The 21,519-nt window shown below is 45.2% G+C and overlaps 1 protein-coding gene across 1 annotated transcript in view; it reads right to left on the bottom strand.

The window, feature by feature from the left end:
- Positions 1-21,519, bottom strand: part of PAX5 (paired box 5) — a 76,087-nt gene that overhangs the window by 12,228 nt on the left and 42,340 nt on the right. Inside the window, exons 7-8 of the mRNA XM_015850094.2 lie at positions 15,978-16,107; positions 4,611-4,712 (exon numbers count right to left, since the gene is read on the bottom strand). Coding sequence (XP_015705580.2) covers positions 4,611-4,712; positions 15,978-16,107 — 232 coding nt within the window. The remainder of the gene's footprint in view (positions 1-4,610; positions 4,713-15,977; positions 16,108-21,519) is intronic.

The following is a 21,519-nucleotide window of genomic DNA, read 5'->3' as shown; positions in this document are numbered from 1 at the left end:
GAGATCCAGAACACGGCTTTCCAAAACCCAACGCCTCGTGGCTTCTTCCTTACATTCGTATTTACTTTGTGTTTTGTTTCCATCAACAGATAAGCAAACACACACACAAAGCCAATGGAGGAGCACAGCACATGAAGCCCCTCCGATCAGTGGATCCTGCTGGCGTCCTGCTGTGCAGCCTCGATGGGAATGAGCCGACACCGTGTAAAGGCAAGCTCTGCTGCTCAGCCCTGCACGGAGCATTCCCCAATGCTATATCTCCTGCCGGGCTCATGCAATTCACGGTCAATAGACAAATGCCCATCGTTCCATCCGCAGGCAGCTCCTGTTGGAAGTGCTGGGGCAGAGGCTCAGTTCATAGGCTGGAGATGGGCAGAGTGGAGCCCTTAGCACTGAATGAAGCACCATCATTAAACAGCCTCTATTTTCAAGCTGCTGGCAGCACGAGGAAAGAGATAAAAGCCGCATCTTTGCTGCCCTTGAGACTCAAGGCTTATCCCGGTCCGGACGGATCGCACTGTGCTATAGATGCTCTCGGGGCTGGAAGCACATTCATCCCCCCACAGGCATTAAAAAGGCCTTTTCTCCATCCCTGACCATTGCCACGAGCACTCCGAAGCCCCTTTTGCCCCTTCCCCCGGCCGACCCCATGCTGGGTATGGACGGGGTGGGCTGTCATTCAGGAGGTGCCCCTCGGTGCCTCCGTATTGGGTCTTCCTATGGGGGTGTGTGTTGTCTGAGCCGCTGCTGTCAGGCATTTCAGACGGAACGAGGCACCGAACGCTGGTCTGACAGCTCGCCGCCGAATTAGAGCTATTTGCATGCTAATTTTCACCGTGCTTAGCAGAGCCGGAGCCAGAAGCAGCTTCTGCGTGTTTGGAACAATGCTTGACTGATCTAGCGGCGTTAACGAGCAAATTATGGTAATTTTGTTATTACAAATTCATAGAAATTTCCAAAGAGTGGAGCAATACAATATGTTTTTTTTGTTGGTGTTTTTTTTTTCCTCCTCCTCCTCACTCCTAAATACGGAATCTTTTGTTTATACACACTTTGCTTTGCTTACTTATGTTTAGTTATGCATAGTGTTTCAGTTCAAAGGGAGGAGGCAGGAATTACAGCTGGAGCAGAGGGAAGCAGAGCAGCAGACTGAGCTGGATTCGCTGTGTGGGTACCTGGGACAACACACCCAGATGCTCTTATCAGCAGTGCCCTGAAAGCCAAGGGCATGGAGGCTCATGGCCTTGCTTAGGATCGAGGCTATAGGAAGGAAACCTGTTTGGGAACATCCAGAGGCTGTTGGCTTTTCCTTCCTAACCCTTCGCCTTCTTGTCCTTGTCAGTATGGCTTCTACATCAATTCTGTGTATGCTCTGTCCAAGTGTGGAAGATGCACATCTGAAAGATGAACAACAGAATGCTCTTCCATGCTTCTGTGATCCTGGCAGCCCCTTACTCAAAATGTACATGAGCAGCAGATAAATGTATATCAGTTTCTTATCTACTTCGTTGTTAATAATAATAAAGACATACTAATCATTCGTCAGCTGATCTTCAGTCTGTTTCTGCACTGAGATTTCTGTGATGCTGCATCACATATGTGATGAAACTTATGTAGAGTTTGTTCTATGAGGCCACAGGACAGTGGGAAGGCATCTATATGAATCAGACCTAAACCTGGGAGAAGGCAGTAAGCTCACATAAGAAGCGAAGACATCCTCCAACATCCCAAATGTCAGTACTTCCTATTTCTTAGCAGTGGTCCTCTGGCTTTAAAGGCAGATGCTGTGACAAGTTGTTATGTGCTTCTAGGGTCAATAAGGTATTTCAGGGGCATTCTGTGTGATGGCTGCATTTGCTCTACCTGAGTGTACTCAGACTGAATTGCAACTCCCCATGTGGCAGCTTTGTATTACCTACAAGGCTGCTACACCAAGCACTTCCCCCAGCATCACACCTTCCACCTGCTTTGAGAAGCACTGCCACCATTTCCCATGGTGACATCAGTGAGAATAATCAGAACAGGGACAAAAACCCTTGCTGAGATATCAGAGTATGAAGCAAGCGAAGCTGCTGACAAACAGATTCAGAAATCATCGCCAAGCTCTAAGGAGACTACTTGCTGCTTTCAAGGCATGCCAAGGTTCATTCCTTGTTTTCCTAGGAGATCTTCTCATAATAAAACAGCTTGATTTTCCTTTCTGTTTTACTGATGGCAACAGCCCCGCTGTTCCAGTAAGCCGACAGTTCAGCCTCGTGCAGTCAACCAGACGGGCTGAGAGAGGGAGTTTTCCCATCCAGGATTAGATGGGAGAAGTAGAACAGGGAGAAGATACAGTCTGGCCTGTCTACATCGATACCAGCCACTCACAAGGAAAAAGACTTCTAAGAACCATGTGTTTTTTCCTTTTATTTTGTTGGGTTTTTTTCCCCAACATTATTTTCTGCTTTGCTCATCAGGATGATCCCCCCTTGTCCCCCCCCTTCCCTTCACCTTTTTTCTTTAATGAAAAATTGTTGGTGGCACCATTGCTATTTTTATACTTTTCAAAGCCCAGTTTTGAATGTCAGTGTTTTCAGGTCCTTTTAGTTGGGTAATTGCACATGGACTTCATATAAAGGAAATTCATTTGTTCAGGGTCACTGCATGGTTTTTCATTAAAAACAAATTACCGGTGCTCAGAAAGGACATCTGGGTTTCAGGAGTCCCATTAATGACTGTATTTTCAGCATCGCTATTCTGGATGCTGTACCCTTTCCTGTCAGCCCATGCTCGGGGGCCCCTGGAGGACAGAGTGAATGACAGCCATGGGGAAGGGAGGGCACAGGAGAGGGTTCCTCCCAAAGACAAGGAGAGAGGAGAGAGGGGAAAAGACACAGAGGGTAATGGGGCTGTTATCTGAGCACCTTTAAAACCAGGGCCTGAAGAGCTATTTACATGGGCACAAGCTTGAGCTGCTGGGTGCAGAGCAACCAAAACACCCAGTCACATAATGATGGGGTATTTCTCCTGCACAAGACTACAGCAGGTCTCCTGGCCCTGTATACAGCAAGAGGAGCCAGACCAGGGTGCTTGGGGCTGGAAAACCCACAAAGACAGAGATAGAACTGCTTCTCCAGGCACCTGAAGACCCCCAGATGGGCAGAAGTTTGAAGCCTTCTCATGCAAGGTAAAACAAATGCACACAGGCTTGGCCAAGGCAACAACCAGGGAAGTTCTGTGTCCCCAGCCCTGATCTAACAGCTGCCACTGGGTCAGCCCTATCGGGTTGTGATGTTCTCCCCAGCCAGGCTCTGAGACTGGCCCTGCGAATGAGAAGAGGCAAAGAAGGATTGGGAAGGCATTTGGGATGCTAGTTAGCAAATTCTCACTTAAATGAGAAAGCAAACCTGAAGAAATTGCAGCTGACCTTCACACTAGCTGGAGCAGAAGGTTGTTATTAAAGGAATCAGTGAGAGGAACAGTGCAGTTATTCAGTGTAACGGGTCACAGAGGCCTATGTGTAGTTAAAAATAAAATCTATTACCCAGGAAAACTGGCTCAGATGACTGTACATCACTGAACCCCCTCTGCATTTCCTTGTGCTGAGCTCTGCCATGACCATCACTCTCACAGCTCTGTGTTCTGCTCCAGCAGGTGTGCCCAAAGCCATGGACACATCCATTCCCCAGCACCCAACAAAAAGAAAAGGAAGAGGTGGGAGGTCGCCACTGGGAGGTGACAGAGACTCAGAGCTTTTACAGTTTGCAGTTGTGTTAAAAAGTTAATGGAAGTGCAGACCTTCAGCTGATCTAAGCAGCTGGCGACGCTTCTGAAGTAAGAACAGCCTCAATGAAGATGGAAAAGCTTCTCAGTAACTTCGTGTCCTTGCAAAATAGCATGAAGCAGGGAGACAAACCTTTCACACTTGCATTCAGATCTAAATATCTTATTTTTACAAGAAATGAAGAACCTTCCAAAAATTATATATGAGCAAAAATTATTTCAACTGAACCTCTGATCTTGCTTCCATAACCTGCACAAGTAAAGTGGCTGTTTCTTCTTAATTTCTCAGTGATCTGCTGGAACACATTTTTACAGAATATAATCAGTTTGGGACAAAAAAAATATTAATCCCAAAACAGCCAGGACAATAAATAACAATAAATAAACCACTGACTCCAGCTTGCTAACTGAGAGTGTTGATTTCCAAACCACCACCTCCTGGAGCCATGTGACTATGTATGAAATTCCATTTGGGGGATTTCCTTCAATAACTGTCTGACCTTGCTGACTCCAAAGTGACTATTTCAGAAGACCTTAAAAGCCTGGAAAGCAACAGGGAGGGGGAAGAAAGAAGATCTCTACGTAACCATTCATTTTCAAATCATTAAATATTTAGGCAGGATAAGTTTAGGTTGGATCTGAGGAGGAAGCTTTCAGCCCAGGCCATTCTGTGGTTCTATCCTTCTATGATTCAGGCCCATATTTATGATTTTTAACATCCAATTTTGAGGCTCAGAACGGCTTCTTTCCCTTTCTCAGGAGCCTGAGCACTCAGCCCCCACCGACACCACGCTGTCCTCTGCATTGCCACCTTTCCACCCCCCCCCTTCATTTTGCAGACTCACCAGGCACCATTCCTGTCAGCGCAGGGGCAGAATAGCTGCCCTGTCCAGCAGGGGGGACGTGGGGTGGGTATCCTGGGAGGGTTGTGCTTGCCAGCTCGCGACCTGAGGAATCAAACCAACAAATCACCACGTGAGCATCACTGCTGGCAGATATGCCCTGACTGCCGCGATTCAATTCAGCTTACTCTATCAGCTGCCATCATGCTGTGGCAATGAGAGAGCTTGAAAGGGGAAGAGCAGATCCCTGCAGGGAGAAAAAACCCTGTTTGGGACTCCAGGTGCTCTTGTTTTATTCCCAAGTTTCTCCAAAGTTCGGCTTTGTAAAGTCAGAAAGAAGAAAAATGTGAAATAATGCTGATTTTAATGCTGCTTCCCCAGAAAACACCCCAGAAATGTACAGTGTATGAGCTGAGGCATCGCAGAGATCCATATATGATAAGGGGGTTCTTTCAGTCTTCTGTTGAAGTCATTTAGGGAAACACAGGGATGTGAATTGTAGCAGGGAGGATCCATTGCAGACAGACCCTCCTCAGAGAGGAAATTCTGAAGCCCCTCCAGGGTCTCCTTGTGTACTGTGAAGACATCTCTGGATATATCACTCATCCAAAGATAACGGCCTTCAAAGAATAACCATACACACAATAGCATCTACCTTGGAACTCTGTGGAAGGGCCTGTAGTTGCTGTCCTGGATTGGTGTTCATTACCAGAGAGCTTCATCTCCAGGCATGGGTGGAGATTCCTATATAGGAATAAAGGGACCCTATTCTGCATGTGTGGGCTCCAACCCATTATATGCTTGGGATTTGCTCACCCAGCCCTTCCACAAAGGCAAAATTCAGCCACGCTGTATGAGTAGGCGACAACTCTGCCCAAGGTATGGGGGTTGGTTCTCAATGGTCTTTAAGGTCTCTAACAACCTAAGCCATTCTATAATTCTATGATTACACGATTCCCAGGTCCCAAGCGAGCTTTCTCGTTGGTAAATTATTTTTACCTTTGTCACAGGCACTTAGCACCGTGTCAGAGAAGAGAAGCACTATGCCTTCACTTTTAGCACTTTTTAGCCAATTTTTGTCCATCTTGAGGCTGCTACAGGGATGAAACGTCGCACATCATTTTGAGGCTTATTCCTGCAGGAATTCATTCTAACATCCCTCCAGAAAGTAAAATATAATGATGCTAAATAACAACAGTATCAACTGGAGCAGTGGGACCAGGGGCTGCAGATGTGTGTCAAAGTGCTTTGGGCCCTGCACACAGAAGATACGCAGTGAATGTCCATCCTCCCATTCACTGCGAGCTGACAGCGTGCTCGCACCGACAGCAAATTATCATTGCCCAGAAAAAAAAAGTGCAAATAAGTAATTTTCTTACAGAAAAGAAATTATTCTGCAACCAGCAGCGGGAGAGGTCAGCAACACCCTCCCCAAGCAGGCATGGAAAGCAGCACTTGGATGTGGGCAGGTCTGCACTCCTGCACAAGGAACGGCCTCCCTCATCCCCAAACCACAGTAGGAGGATAAAGTGAGGGAGGGGCTCAGAAACATTCTTCATTTAACTTACCTTCTGTTAAAGAAAAGAGGTGAAGAGCATTTCCAACTGTGTCTTTGTACACTGCTGTGTGTAAATGTGAGTCCAATTAACTTCGCACTTAACTACTAATGAAATTATCTCATTCCGCTATCAGCTCAAGTCTCATTCATGGCAGTAATTAACCACTGGGGGTTGTCACTCCTAGACACATGACACAAGGACTTCCCCAAGCTCAGGTACTTCAAACCCTTGCAGAATTCATTACCCTGACAGTGTGAAAACCCTTCACTTTCAATACCACAGGGCACCAACATGTTGTGGTTTTTTTTTCCCTTTATCTAGCTGATTGCCAGTAACAGTATGAAAGAAATGAATGCACTGGAGAGGTAATTAATTACTGCAAAGGACACATTAGAAAATGCAGAGGGTTCAGGTGTTGGGGGTTAGCTCAGAAGCCCTTGTGCCAATGCAATAGAACAGACTCTCTGCAATAGAGGACTTGTAATTTTTCTCCCCTAGAAGCCCTGCGGGCCGTCCATGCATCATCACCCACACACTTGTTCACGTTTACAGCAGACTGAGGTTGCCATCAGCTTGGGAACACAAAGACAGGGCATTGCACTGAGTTCACAGAGGGGTCCCACCTCTCCAGAGACAAATTCAAGCCAAGTGCAGATTTTGATACTACCACCTTTGTTGTTCCAGTCATTACTGTAAGGAAAACATTCTGACTGACCTCACAACCCTGTCAGCAGGAAGAAGACCTCGAGGGACTCACAGAACCAGAAGTGTTTCTGTTGGAACAGACCTTCGAGGACCGCTGGCCCCAACCCATTGGGATGCATGTCACACTGGCAGCAGCGGCAGCAATAGCAGCACCTCAACTGGAGATGAGCTCCTCTTGAAAAAAGGAATCCAGCATATGACATACTGTTCTGTACTCCACACAACACAGCACCTCCGCTGTCACCATCTCCCAGCCTGGTTACAGCTAACAAAGGAGGCAGGAATGAATCCTCTTCTGTCCTTTCCCACAGGTGCAATGAAATTATAAGATCCTCAGTGATCATTAAGAACTTGGTATACCTGCCACCTACATAGCTGACTTCCAAAGCCTGGAGGAGATGAAAGATGGGGCAGCAGCCTTGGACCTTCCTCCCCATCCATGTCTCCATCCTTTGCCTTGCAGTCTCCTTTACCATGCTGAATGCAGAGCAGGCCTGCTCCGTCCAGAGACACCAAGAGCACATGCTAGCCATTGCTCCATCCTAAAAGCCCTTCAGATTTTGCACCCCAGCAGTGCCTGCAGTCTGGATATGATCATTTCCAGATCCTGTTTACTCCAGGAAAGGATATGCCCCCAGCACAAGACCAGGACACAGCTGTTAATGAATAACTTCCCTCCTGTGTTCATCGAGCTCTATTTGCAGACATCAAAACCACTGCAGCATGCTTACTGCTATGAGTTACCACTCCTGCACCTAATTAGAGGCAGATAAAACAGTGGTAACACACAGATCACCTGTAATGATTTTGCTGACTCGATTATTCTTCTGACAATTATCTCTGGCTGCCAAAACCTCACAGGAATGTCAAAGTCTACTTCCTACAAAGCAGGTAATGTCACAGGTGTGACCATGAAATCAATAATGAGGCATAGCTCTTGCAGAGGGCATCCAGGTCAGATGGAACAGCCCTTAAATTAAACATTGATAAGCAGAACACAATTATCCATCATGTTTAAGTGCCTGTGTGAAATTAGCAGCCAGGGAAAGGGAGCAGTGGGTGAAAGATTAGTGGAGGAGGTGTTGAAATCACACTGTCCACTGTGACTGTGGCTGCAAGGCTTTGTGATAGCATTACAGTTGATCTGCTATCAAAGCCATAAAATTCAAATTAAGCGCAATGCTCTGAAACAGGGGTTGCAGTTGTAGGTTTATTTTATTTCTCACCTGCGAGGCAGACACAGCTGTCTGTCTATTGGAGGCCAGAGCTGCCCTTCATAGCGGGTATCTCTGCTGCTCGGGACTGTCACAAACCTTGATGTGTGGGGGGAAACATGCTCTGATCAGTACAGAACAAATGGGCACAGTGGTTGAGGACAAGCTTATTGCTTCCTCACAGCAGGATCTGCAGCCTAAAGGTGCTAACACGTGCATCTGACCACTGCCATCACAGAAAGGGAAGGAAAGGGAACGGACAGGACACGTTAAAGACTGGAATGACTTCACTATGTAAAATATAAGCTGCTGGGAGTAGACAGAAAAAGGGGTTCAGATCAAAACAAGGAGTGCGTACTGCTCCGGACTACTTGTATTTTACTTACTACTTCCAGTTATTGAACTTTCTTCAAATTTGAAAGTTCAAGTTCTAAATAAAACTTCAAGTTTTATTTAGAAAAAAAGACTTAGGAAAAAGAAAAAAGAAAAAAGGGCCAGGGCTTGGTGTCTTCACCAGTGTAGAGGAGGTGCATCTCAAGGAGATAGATAAATGAGTCCCAGAGCTGAGCTGCCCTTTCACTATGAAAATAAATGGTTAATCTGAGAATTGGTGTCATGATGGCAAAGAAGGGACAAACACATCCCTTAATGCTGCCTGCAGCAGGCACAGCTCTTTGCATATTCACGTTGCAAACCATTAACAGGCAGCAATTAATGAAGCCATGTGAGACAAGCCATGCCTTGTTGCTGGTTCTGTGGCTCTCGGTGCTTCAGAAGGAAAACTGACAAGTGAAGTGCAACCCAGAGGCGTGTGCACATGCGTCAGTCTGTAGGTGGGACAGACACGCCAACACGTTTCCCCCCATCCACAGCACTGCTGCCAATTATACAGCCCTGCAGTTCTCCCTGCTTCAAAAGGGATTCACTGTACGTGAAGTGCTCTGCCTGGCCTTCTGTGCTAGTTTGGGAATGACATCGAGTGTTGCATTCAAAGGCAAAAAAAAAACAAACAACCCATATGTCTGCTTATCTAAGAGACCAGTTAGCCTCCTCCTGTCAAAACAACATGTAAAACGGCAGGAGGAAAGAAAAGAAAACCTCACAAAGGGAAAAAAAAAAGACAGAGGCTTACCACTGCCGCAGAATCTAAAGCCTCTGAAATACCATTTCTTAAAAGTGTCACTCCTTGTGCAGTGTAATTTACAATGAAGAACAGTTCTACGTAGTTCAGGGCTTTAGAAAGTGTGAAAGAAACCAGAACAGCAGCGACGACTCCTCCTGAGTGTCGGTGTGGATTCCTCTGCACTCCAGCTGCCCTCCCAGCCTCAGTCAGAACATCCCTCTCACACCTCTCAAATTATCCATGGATTCTTTTAAATCCCATTATTTCTAAAGTGCACTCCAGCCAGTGTGCTGCATGCAATGAATGAAAGAACCAGGAGAATTAAGCCACGCAATGAAACAGCCTTCTGACGAATAAAGCTATGGAAATTTTAGGCTCCATTTACTTCTCAATCTAATTTTGCCCTCCAATGCACATTATGTCTGAAATGGGATCTCATGTGGTTTGATCAGTGATCTTAACGCACGCAGAAGCAACATATTCCCTTTATTGTTGTTTCCTTTCTGCAACACAGCAATGCTTCTAAATAAGAATAGCACAACCAGGCTTTGCAAGGCCACCTCCTCAGCCATCCCTGTGCTGCTGGAGCATTGCAAGGCAACCAGCCATGGGGATCACAGCCAGGAGACTTGTGCCCTGCCTGTGGCAGCGGGGTTGGAACTTGATGATCCTTGGGGTCCCTTCTAGCCCAAGTCATTTCATGATTCCATAATGGGGTCCTGGGCAGCTTGATCTGGTGGCAGACAACCAGCCAACAGCAGGGGATGGAACTGTGGGGGTTTAAGTTCCCTTCCAACCCAACCTTTCTGTCATCCTATGAATCCAAAAAAAACCCAATGACAGAGTATGTATCAGTTCATTGCACAGCCTCTGAAGGCTGGGGCATTTTCAGCCAGGCTCCAAGCTCTCTTCAGCCAGATGTATCTCCTGGCAGAACATGATGGTACTGAGAAACAACAACAGTTCTTCCTGCAATCACTGATATCGGCAGAGAAGAGTCCACAGCACACAACCAGAGTCATTAGGCACAGAGGAAAACAAACACAGCATCTTCCCTGGGGCTGCAGAGCTGTGATAACCCATGCTAAACATTTTCCATCTCGCAAGAATCCCTTTAAGATCTTGCATATGGAATTGATCCGAGATCGAGACATTTCCAGTCACTGTTAATCACAGAATCACCAGGGTTAGAGAAGACCTGCAGGATCATCTAGTCCAACCTCCCACCTACCACACACTGTAACACGTCCCTTAGTACAACATATGAATGTTCCTCAAGTGTTAGTTGCAGCTTCTTGCACCTCACAGAAAACATATTTTCTCTAAATTTTAAAGTTGTAATTAAGGGTAACCACATTCCAAACTGACAACCAAGCATGAAATCCCCAAAACTTCAACCGGGATGTTTTGATCCTGGAATAAGAGGAAAAACTGAATTTTTATCTGGATTATGTGTGATAACAACCATCACTGTGTGTGCTCTGCTGGTTTGCATTTCCCCTCACACAGCTGAGGAAGGTGAGCAAGCAGCTGGGAAATGAAAGGAGGTGTGAGACTGGGAAGATGAGGTCCCTGGTTTGTGATGCCAGTCAGTGGGCTGGGATTTATAACTGTATTAAATGGCATGACAGTCAGCCATGATAAATCAGTTCCCCTTTATCCCAAATCACAGACAATAAAAGCTTCGGCAGTGAAAGTCATTCATCTTCATAAAGACTTGAGACATTTCTGCCATCAATTTCACTCACATCCTTAATACTCTGAAGGGAAGTTGGTGGACTTTTAGGGAAAAAAGGCAGGGAGAGAAGAAAGGGAAAAATAATTAGAAGAAAACACGAAGAAAGATTGAACAGGAATAATTACATAGGTCAAAGGAAGGAGATCCTTCAGGAAAGCTATTTGGATGATGGGGAGCAGAGCTGCCATGTTCTCCACAGAGCTTTTTTGTTGTTTTATTTTGTTTTGTTTTGTTTTTTTTCCAGAGCATTTGAGACTGAAGCCCAAAGAGAACTTAAATTACTCAGTGTGTTTACAGAACAAGCCCCAGCCTCGATGCAATGGGGAGCCAGCTTGAGGATATTGGTACCGTGCTGTCTTAATCTTTCCACCATGGTTGTTCCATTTAAAACTGTATTTACTATCCGTACCACAGTGGTACTGGGGGGAAGGGAGAAGCAGATTTAATTAATTAGAGATGCAAAATTGGTAAGTAAAAAGTGCTATGTAAATGCAACTTGTTATTATACACGCTTTGTGCCAAAACATGTCTACAACACTTAAATTCAACAGTGAAATCCACAGCAAAATCCCCAGCGGAGTCAGGCTATACATTGTCAAAAGAGCCCATTAATAGCCCAGGTCTTTGCGGGGTGCAAACGGCCTCGTTTGCTTTCTGAAATGCTCTTGTTCCTTTTTAACAGCAAGATGAGAACTCATAAAAGTGGGGGGAAAAAAAATAACAGTGTTTCAGATAGTCTCTGTCCTGACATTAAAAATGGCACTTTTGTTTTTCATATTGCCTGCCTTTCCACAAGTGTTTATGGGGCCTTTTTTCAAGTGTTGAACATGACAGGCCCAATCAGGAGTGACAGATAGATTATTGGAAAACGCATCTGCACTTTTATCTATTAAGTGTAGAGACCGAGTTGTAAATCCAGCACGGTGCTGCACTACAAACCAGCCAACTACCAACACTAATTTGCACTTCAGAACAGAAATTAAAGTATAATTTGGTGATTATGGTTAAGCAATGCCAACTCTTCCATGTAGAGACTGGTTATATCAGCAAAACTTAATGGCCTCAGAAGAAGACGTCTAACTATTACTGCAGTTGGCCTACAAAAAATAATTAACAAAGCAGTTTTATGGCAGAAAAAACACCATCCACGGGACAAGCCCTTCTCTTTAAGGTGCCCGAATCTGTCTTGTTTGTTTTTGTTTAAGTGCGAAAAGGAAGAAGAAACTGTGAATATGGTATGTTATTATTAGAGAGCTGGAACACCAAGTTTAAAACATTCACTTTGGAACCGCTTTTAATTTAAATATTGCATATTTGTTACAATATGAAATCAAAATAATTGGAATTCTTTCATTCAGCTGCTTTAAAACTGCTGGTTTATCTGTGTTTCAGCAAATATCAGCTGGGTAACAGCTCTCTGCAGAACCTTATTCATGACATTCTCCTTCTCCACAGGGCAGAAACTCCCAGCTCAAGTAGCTCTGGTTTAAGCTAAGCGCTGGAACAAAGCATTTACCTTGATCTCTAGCTTTAGGCACAAAAAAATTCAAAGACAGATCAAACAAAGGCTGGGACCAGAATTGAAACATCCCCTTCTGGGCTCCTTCCAGCACCAGTTCCAGTGATTACATCAGTGTGGAAGAAACAGCACTTCCTTTCACCCTTGCCAAGTGGAAAGCAGAATTTAGTTTGGAAGAGAGGCAGTGATTTGGTTTTGGTGTGGGATGAGTGTTTAGAGGATATGGCAAAGTAAAGCTGAATACTGTTTGGGATGCACTCAGAGTTCATGGAAGAGTTCATCCTACTTCATTTAACAGCTTATCTTAAAACTGTACCTATGTCTCCACAGCTTTGCAGCTTCTCACTGATTTGAAACTCTTTGATTTCACCATTCTCCTTCTAAGATATCTAATTTAGATGGCAAGAATAGGCCAGCTTACAAACTGTTTAGAAATCCTTTATGTCCCCTCTTCTCCCAGTCATTCCCAAATGGCTTTAAGGCATTCATCTGAGCAATCACCTCAGGTTAGGAATCCCAGGGAACCCCTCTGAAAAGCTGGTATCCCTGCTGACTGCACAGAGAGCAAAGTAGGAGGAAAACAACACCACATAAAAGCAAAACATTCATCTTCTCTTCTCTGTTTCATGGTACATAAAGAATGGTCCCATAAACACACATACAGGCAGTGAAATAAATATACCAAAAGGTTTTTTTTGGCCATGTACTGCATTTACCAGCATAGTCCGGTACAAGCAGATATTAATTAACTGGCTGCTCCTGATAATGCTCTCTTGTTCGGTGTGCCCTGATCCTGTTCCCTTACACTTCAAAAAGTGCTTGACTTTCCCTAATCAGAAATCAATTGGAACCCAAAACTCAGAGCACCTCTGGATTAGGATTACCATGTCTAAGAGTATCATAAAGCTTGAGTTATGTGACAAATAAAGGTCTAATCCAAATCTTACTCTGTGGGGACAGAAAAGTGTCCTCAGACTGCCCACGGTGAGGGTGGTTTATAGGGTTCTTCACATGAACCTGGCATCCTGGCCATGCAGGTGTTCTCCTTATCAGACTGCATGGGGGTAAATGCTGAGAACCATCAGTGTTCAGTCCTGGCATCAGATCAGCCTACGATTCTAAGGAGCCATTCTGTCTTTTTTCATTGTTTTCTGCAGTATCAGAGTACTCTTTGGCTGCAAACACTGAACAGCGCAGTTGATATTTCCTTCTGGCAACCTCTTGTGTCCAACTGCTTTGTTAGCATCTCACTCCTAGGTTCAGGATTGACAAAGTGCAGCTGCCATTTAACATGGAAGAACAGTGGCTCATACAATACAGTGGTGGTGTGATGGGATGAACACAGCAAGCCAAATGGATTTCTCCTGTAAGTGATAGGGAAGAGCAGCAAGCCAAGGGAGGAAAGCTGTGAGATCTATCCTGGCATGGGAAGAGATTGATATTCCTCACTCGAATGCTGGATGGAGCAACCAAAATGGAGCCCACTCACACTGAATCTCTCCTTTTAACAGAGTAATACAAGAGTTCATGTCAGATTCCACTACAATTAAATGCACTTCTCTGGTTCTTTGGCGAGGCTGGCTGGCAGTTACTCCCAGGCTGCTAATGCAAACTGACGCTGCAGCCAGCTGCAGTCAGGGCTGGATGTGGATTTGTCAATCTGCCCTTTACGCTGTATTGGGAAGTCAAGAAAAGGTGTCAGCTCAGAACGACTTTGTTCTCTTAGAGTGATACTGACCATGCTGAAATCAGCAAGGAGAGCGGGGAAAATGCATCTGCAAGTAATTAGTAACAATCACGGGCAGCTTGGAAACTGCTGACTACAGCAGTAATGAGCTGGGCACGTCATTGGCTTGCAAATGGAGAGAGCTTTTATGAACCACAGTGGCAAGCCGTAAGAGAAGGGATTGTTTTTTTTCCCCCTTTTAACTTAATATTTAATGTGGCATAAAAATGATGGAAAGAAATTGTTTTTTAATCATAGGTCTGGCTGGTGGTCCATGACACAACAGAGCTGGTGGATGAAGCAGTTCCTTACATTTTTCCTTACACATATTCTAGAAGGAAGCATGAATGCCAACACTTGAGCAATCCTTTCAGCTTCAAGAAATATCCCCAGTGTTTTGCTCTAGCAGCTTGTTAGGAAACAGGAATCTTACATTACATACAGAGGATCTTTTGCATCTCAATTCTCAGTACTGCTTTGCTAGCCAAACTATGGTCAAGCATGGAGATTAGGATTATAGTTCACTTAGAACCTCAGCTATCAGATTTATTTGCACCCCAACAGGTAGGAAGTCAAGAAAAGGATCCAGGAGACTTGCATGGTTAAGCAGGGATCTGCTGGACAAGCCCAAGCTGAAGATGAGAGTCTACAGATGACAGATATTTATGCAAATGTTTGCTGGACTTTGCACTAAAAACAATTATTGTTTATTGTACATTGTTCAACTCCCTCTAGTTTTCAGTGGCATCTACTACAGAAGCAAGGCACGGGTTTTAAAAAGAGTTTTCATGCACTTCTGTAAATCTAAGTTTTATGAGTGCTGGTGTTAGAAAAGTTTATGACAATATCAAAGTAGATATATAAACACCTACTTTTACTTATGCCTGGTAAAATGTGGTTTTTTGTTATAGATCTCAGCTTGTCACATTTAAGACCAACAACATGTTTTTCTAGGCTAGCTGTTCATAAAGCTTGTTCCACGTACTCAGTGAGAACAAGTAAATTCAACATTCAGAGTTGTTTCAAAGCAAAGGAGTTGTGTATTTGTAGAAGAGTAAATATCTACATACACACAAATACGTTCCACAAAGGCCCTGGAAAAAAGTCTACAACTAGAACTACTTTTTTTGCTGGATCATTATAATTTCTAACTATGTTTCTTATTGGCAAAAGGAATTCTGAAATGCCAAAGGAAAGAAATGTGAGTTAGAAAAAAAGAGCCTGATTATAAAATACATTGCTAATTTGGATCTAAATAAAGAAACTCCCCTTTCCTTCCATTCCTACTCTTCACCTGCTGAAGAAATGAGGACAATCCCAGAAGAAACCACCACTTTATGTTCAATTACTCAGGTTAGTGCTCAAGTACAGTTCCTTTAAGTGGTCCAAAACCTTCATTTGGTCCATAGTGGTCTACAGTCTTTGTAGAAGTTAAAAGCATCCAAAACTCAAGCTAGCTCAAAGTGTCATAAAGATCTTACGCAGTGAGAAATGCCCGTTGCCAACAGGAAAACAAACAACTAATCCCAAAAGCACAGACAAGCATCCTGCTTTTCTGTCATATGGTGGTATCTGGAATGCAGGTTTGTAGTGAAGAGATGTATACCTTCAGAGAGGACACTAATGATGTGTGCAAGCTGACTTCCACCAGAGCTGCTATAAAATCACAGCCACAAAGAGACTGGAAGGAATGATTGTACATCTGACATCACACCTTCAGGAAGAGCATCACCCCAGCGTGCACATGGACTCCTTCACACTTATTGGTGTATGCAGAATTACTTACCTGTTACGATAGGATACGACTGTGGTCCGGGAACACTTGCTCCTAAATCTGCAGAAGTAGGGCTGGTTATATTGGCTTTCATGTCATCCAGTCCTCCAGCTAATGATGCCATGGCTGAGTACTCGGTTGCCTGAAAAAAGAAACAAAAGGCATTTCAGCAACAATAAACGCGCTATTCAACTGTTTTTACCTGCATGGCAAATACTAGTTGCAATGCAGGAACTCTTAAAAAGCTCTTGTTCAGTTTGATTGACCACTTTTAAAGGTAGTAAATACAGGGGTGGTGTAAACTGTAGTGTTAAGCTGTCAAAATTAATAAATTAGTCTGTGCTAACATGTGATAACCCAAAAGGAGTTTTCCTGGTAAAATGAAAGCCAAAGCTTTCCATAAAAAGGGTTTTGAAGAGCCAAGTGGGGGCTGCACGTGCCCTGCAAGGTACAAGTGTAAGTTTCTTTGCTTGTCAGAGAAAACCATTCACATCTATTTAGTTGAACTCTCCTTAATTCAGGACGTCCTGTTTCCCAGCTTCCCTCAGGCGTGCTTCATTTTCTTGTTATTTCATAAGAAGTAGAGCGCACTTAAATAAAAGTGTTTGATTAATGAATGGATTTGGAGTCAAGTGTTTCAGAAGACGCGGTTATTTAGGAATGAATAACCTGACCGTTGTAAGGATGCTCTCATTTCATGGGGATTCCTTAGGCGCAGCAGCCCAAGTTTCACTAACTGAGCACAGAAAACAGACTCCTTCTGTCCTATAATCCTGTCAGTGTCCATGTAGCTACGACCATTATGAACATTAGGAAGTATTAATTATCGGAAAGTGTAGTCAGGCATTGGAATGCACTGCCCAGGGAGGTGGGGGAGTCACCGACCATGGGAGTGTTCAAGAAACATCTGGATGTTGTGTTGTTGAATATGATTTAGCCGGGAAGTATTGATAATAGTTGGACTAGATGATCTTCTAGGTCTTTTCCAACCTTGATAATTCTGTTATTCTGTGATTCTGTGACTATCTACAGCAGTGAGGCCAATCCACACACCCAGGACTTCTATGTACATGGCAAAAAGCTCATCCTCGTCAGACATTTCTCATGGTTTCTTACTGCAGGATCATTCACACAAAACAAGCACATTTCTTTTCAGTGTTCTGCCTTCCATATCGCTATTATCACCCTTTTTAATCCTTTATCTATGAGGTGTTGTGTTGTATGTCCACAACAGTCAGAGGATCGGGACTTCAAGTGAAGAACAGGCAAGCAACAGGAACAGACAAAATTAATAAAAACTCCAAGGTGGATGCCCACTGTACCACTGCAGGTGAAGTAATGAGTAATTACTTGAGCCTGCTGTGATTTGGTGAGCTATCAAATCAAGATATTAACTTTAGTACTTTTATTTAAGTAAACAGGACTTGTCTTGAGTCAGTACATCTTTCACTCTCTTTGCAGGTTCCTTTGAAGTGCCATAGATGTCCACCACTCAATCTGAGATTTGCCACAAGCTGTGTGCTCTGGGTCAGGTGTGCAGCTGTTTGTGCCTCTATTACTCAGCTATTACTCAAGACAAAGCTAATTTAGTTTTATAGTTTATTATTAGCAGGTTCATGCTGATGGAAACACGTTTAATTTGAGGCTGCAATCTGTGTGAGGCACAAGTGCCCACATCACCTTGAGAGATCTCCCATACAAACCTCTTCCAGATGAACGTGCCAAATACCTTTTGCCTGAAGGAACAGCTGCTGGCTGCCCACTCTTTTCACCCTGTGCATGGATCAGCATTGCAAGGACCTTTGGATCAAAGAGACACGGGCCTTTGGGAGCAGGTCCAGAGGAAGGACACAGAGATGATCCCATGTTTGGAACACCTCCATTACAAGGACAGGGCTGTGCAGCATGGAGAAGGCTCCGGGAGACCTGAGAGCAGCCTGTATCTACAGGGGGGCTTTAAGAAAGAAGGGGCAGACTCTTTAGCAGGATCTGCTGTGACAGATCAATGGTAAAAGGCTTCAAACTGAAAGAAGGAAGATTTAGATTGGACATGAGGAAGAAATTTTTTACAATCAGGAAGATGAGGCACTGGAATAGGTGGGTGAAGCCCTATCCCTGGAGACATTCATGGTCAGTCTGGATGGGGCTCTGAGCAGGGTGTCCCTGTTCATTGCAGTGCAGTTGGACTATATGACCTTTAAGGGTCCCTTCCAACTCGAACAATTCCATGATGCTTTGAAAGACTTCTGATCGAGAACTCATCATCAAAGACTTATCATCATCTCCATTCCTCAGCTGCATTACATTTTGGTCTGTTCCTTACAGCTTATTCTTCATCCAAGCCTCTCCTCACCCTCACGTTTCCCTTGCCTTCATGATCCCAGTCTCTTTCCCCTGACACTGGCTCCTCAGTGATATGCACTGCCCACATCTCTGCTTCAGCAGTGCTTCTGATCCCTCTGCTCCTTTGGAGCACAGTTTCTGGCACAGCATTCCTCTACAGGGATGCTTCCAACCATCCTCCTGCAGGTGCAACAAGATAAAACTGCCTCTTCTGGTCCTGCATCCTACCCAGTGCAATTATCACAGGAGCCCCATCCAGTCTTCCCTCTAGCAGCTCTCTTGCTTCCTGCAGGGCCACAGCACACTGCTTGGCCACTTCAGTCCCTGATCTGTATAGAGCTGCCAGCCTTCCTCACTGCTCCACATGGTTCCGTGTCTACAGTCCTAACATCCCCCCGCAGGAGCATATCTGGCATCCTGAAGCCCCAATCTCAAAAGACACTGGATGAATGAAAGCACAGAACACTGCAAATGTCAAAGCATCACAGCTTCCTTTGGTTTTGAGTTGCTAGTGACTGATCTGGTAGGAAACTACAACAGGAGTAGGTCTCAAATTTTAACTGCAATGAGCTGACAACACCACATCAGTGAACTCGCCCTTTATCAAGCTCAGAGGGATTTCACCTGTTACAGCAGCAGAAGCAAATAGCTGGAAGGGTATAGCACACTCTGCTGGGAGAAGGGACAATGGCACACCTATGCTCCTTCGTGACACCCTGCAAAGGGAGAAGGAGCCTGATGAGCCCCTGAACTGCCCCTGTCATCACAGCACCCACCACGAAGCAGCATTGGGCCAACACATCAGCAGTGTGAGCAGCTTGAAGCATCCTATTGCAGAAGATGACTGCTGACAAGCTCAGCACCTTGCACAGAGATCCCCTCTCGTGGTGCACGTGGGTACACACGCAAAGCAGCCCGAAGGGATCAGTACTGCAGCACAGTGGTCTCAGAACTGGCTCCTCCACCTCTACTTGCGAGTCAGCATTTGCATGACCACAGGACCTGTCCCTAAAGCAGGAACCCTGGCCTGCTTGGTTGGTGAAAAAGCAAGAGTCAGGTGTTCAGTATCCTGGAAATTACCTGAAAAATGACTGCCTGCGGTTGTACCACGTACTGTCTCATCAGCATGGAGCACCACTGCCATAGCATGGAGGAGAGAAAACACAGACACGTGAAATGAGGAAATATAAAAGAAGAGACCGAGGACAAACCGAAAGGACAGGCAAGACTCATGTGCATGTTCTGCCCTGTGTTCTCATCTCGGGAGGACAGGGAGCTAGCAGAGGGGCTGGGACAGAGGAGAGAGGGGAGCTCAGCGTGCAGAGGGGTGCATTGCCACAAGCTGTCCTGGTGGGTGGGGGTCTGCTCTGCTAGAAACTTCACATCCATCTTTCTTTCCAGGGCTTCATTTCCAGCTATTTCCTCACACAGTGCAAGTGCCCGCAGTGGGAAGAGAACCCTCCACACTCCACGTACCACACCTTGTCAGCAGCCCATGAGGATGCGCACATGTGAAGAGGAGGAAGAAATAACCAACTTATATTGGCCTTTAAGCAGAAAACAAAGGAAACTTCCCCTGCACCTATAGCACCTCCACTGCCTCCACTGCACACCAAGAGAGACGTCCTCAGCCACAAAGTGACAGTCTCCCAAAGCACAGCACCTTACGGGAGCCCTCACCACAGCCCTCACCTCTCTCTTTACCTGCAGGAGATACGCTGTGGCATAGGAGATACCCGTGGGGTGGTGGAGGTGATGGTATAGTGCTGTGTGCTGGGCTGCTTGGCCCAGGCTGTGGCCACCAAAGCTCTGCTAAGCCCCGAGGGCAGCCTGCAGCTCACACTTAACATATCCAACTCATCCCATCCCAATGCTTCCAGAATTAATACAGAAAGGCAGAACTGGCCAACGCCTGGAAGGCTCTGCAGGGAAACCCCAACGTCAGCCTCACGAAGAGATATTAGATATGGCTCAGAGAGCTTAATCCAAAGCAACTGTAATTAATCTCCCCAGGCTTCCAGAAACTTGGTGCCACACGTAGCTGCGTGGCCATGAGAGCTAATCCCCCCTCAAGTGTTATAGGAGTGGAAAGTTAACTCTGAAGTCCTCCTCCTCGACCACCTGGGACCTGAACAAGCAGGTTATCTAAGCAGCCATACGTCACAGCCTCATCACTGCCAGCCCACCAGCCACCCCTCCATGCTGCAGCGCACACATGTCCTGCCCTACCCGCCATCACCAGCACAGGGACCGGTTCTGCTCTGCAGTAACACCCAGCTGCATGGCTAATTGCGGCCGAGAGCTCTGATTTCTCTTTGGTTTTGGCAGTGTTTGGCTTCTGCTCCCTTAAACGGCATGAAAATTTTATGTCGGCAACACAGCCTTTGTGCAAACAGAATATTTCTAAAACTCCCTTTCACAAAACATACATGTTTTAAAAACAGAAATATCAGCCGTGCTTCTTTTAACCCAAATCCAATTAGGATTGTGTAAAATCCCCAGGGATTCTTCTAAAAATAGGGGAAATGAGCTCACCCGGCCATGGACACGTCTTCCCTCGTGCGTCGGAATAATTGACTGCCTTTTGACCTAAATCTTCAGATGATCTGCATGTGGGGAACTCTGCACTACGTGTCACCTTTCCTCACCGAAATCCCTGAACAGATGCAGCCATCCCCCAATTTTCCAAAGGGATTCCCAAATCCAATCTAGGCCCAGAATTTACCTGGTTTGGTTTGTTGTTGGTTTGTTGTTTGGTTTTTTTTCCTTTATACATATAAATAGCCACATTTCCATTTGCTCTTTGTTTCTCATTTTCATTTTCTTCTAATATCTGCATGTAAATGTCTGAAAATAGCATCTGTAATTGAAGATTATGAAGTATAGCCAGCTCCTGACAGTCCGCTAAGGAAGATGGATTATCCTCATTTTTTCTGTAAATTTTGTCAATTTTGGAATTCATAAGCTATCAACACTGATCAAAACGTGAACGCACAGCTGTGTCAAAGGGAAGGCGCAAGGACGCGCGGCTCCCGCATTCCTGCAGAGCTGGCCCTGCTGGCCCTCCCCTGAGCACAGGGCAGGGATGGCTCCCAGCCTCACCCCCTCGGAAAAATTCAGATAAATTGGAAGTAGGAGAATTCTCCGCCGCTCTGATTCAAATCACAGAGCATAATTTATTGCGCGTTCCCTCCCTTTATTTATCCCTAAG

Source organism: Coturnix japonica, chromosome Z (assembly GCF_001577835.2).
Source record: "Coturnix japonica isolate 7356 chromosome Z, Coturnix japonica 2.1, whole genome shotgun sequence".
Taxonomy (NCBI): domain Eukaryota; kingdom Metazoa; phylum Chordata; class Aves; order Galliformes; family Phasianidae; genus Coturnix; species Coturnix japonica.
The sequence above is the reverse complement of the archived record's forward strand: the minus strand, read 5'-3'. Positions and strand labels throughout refer to the sequence as shown.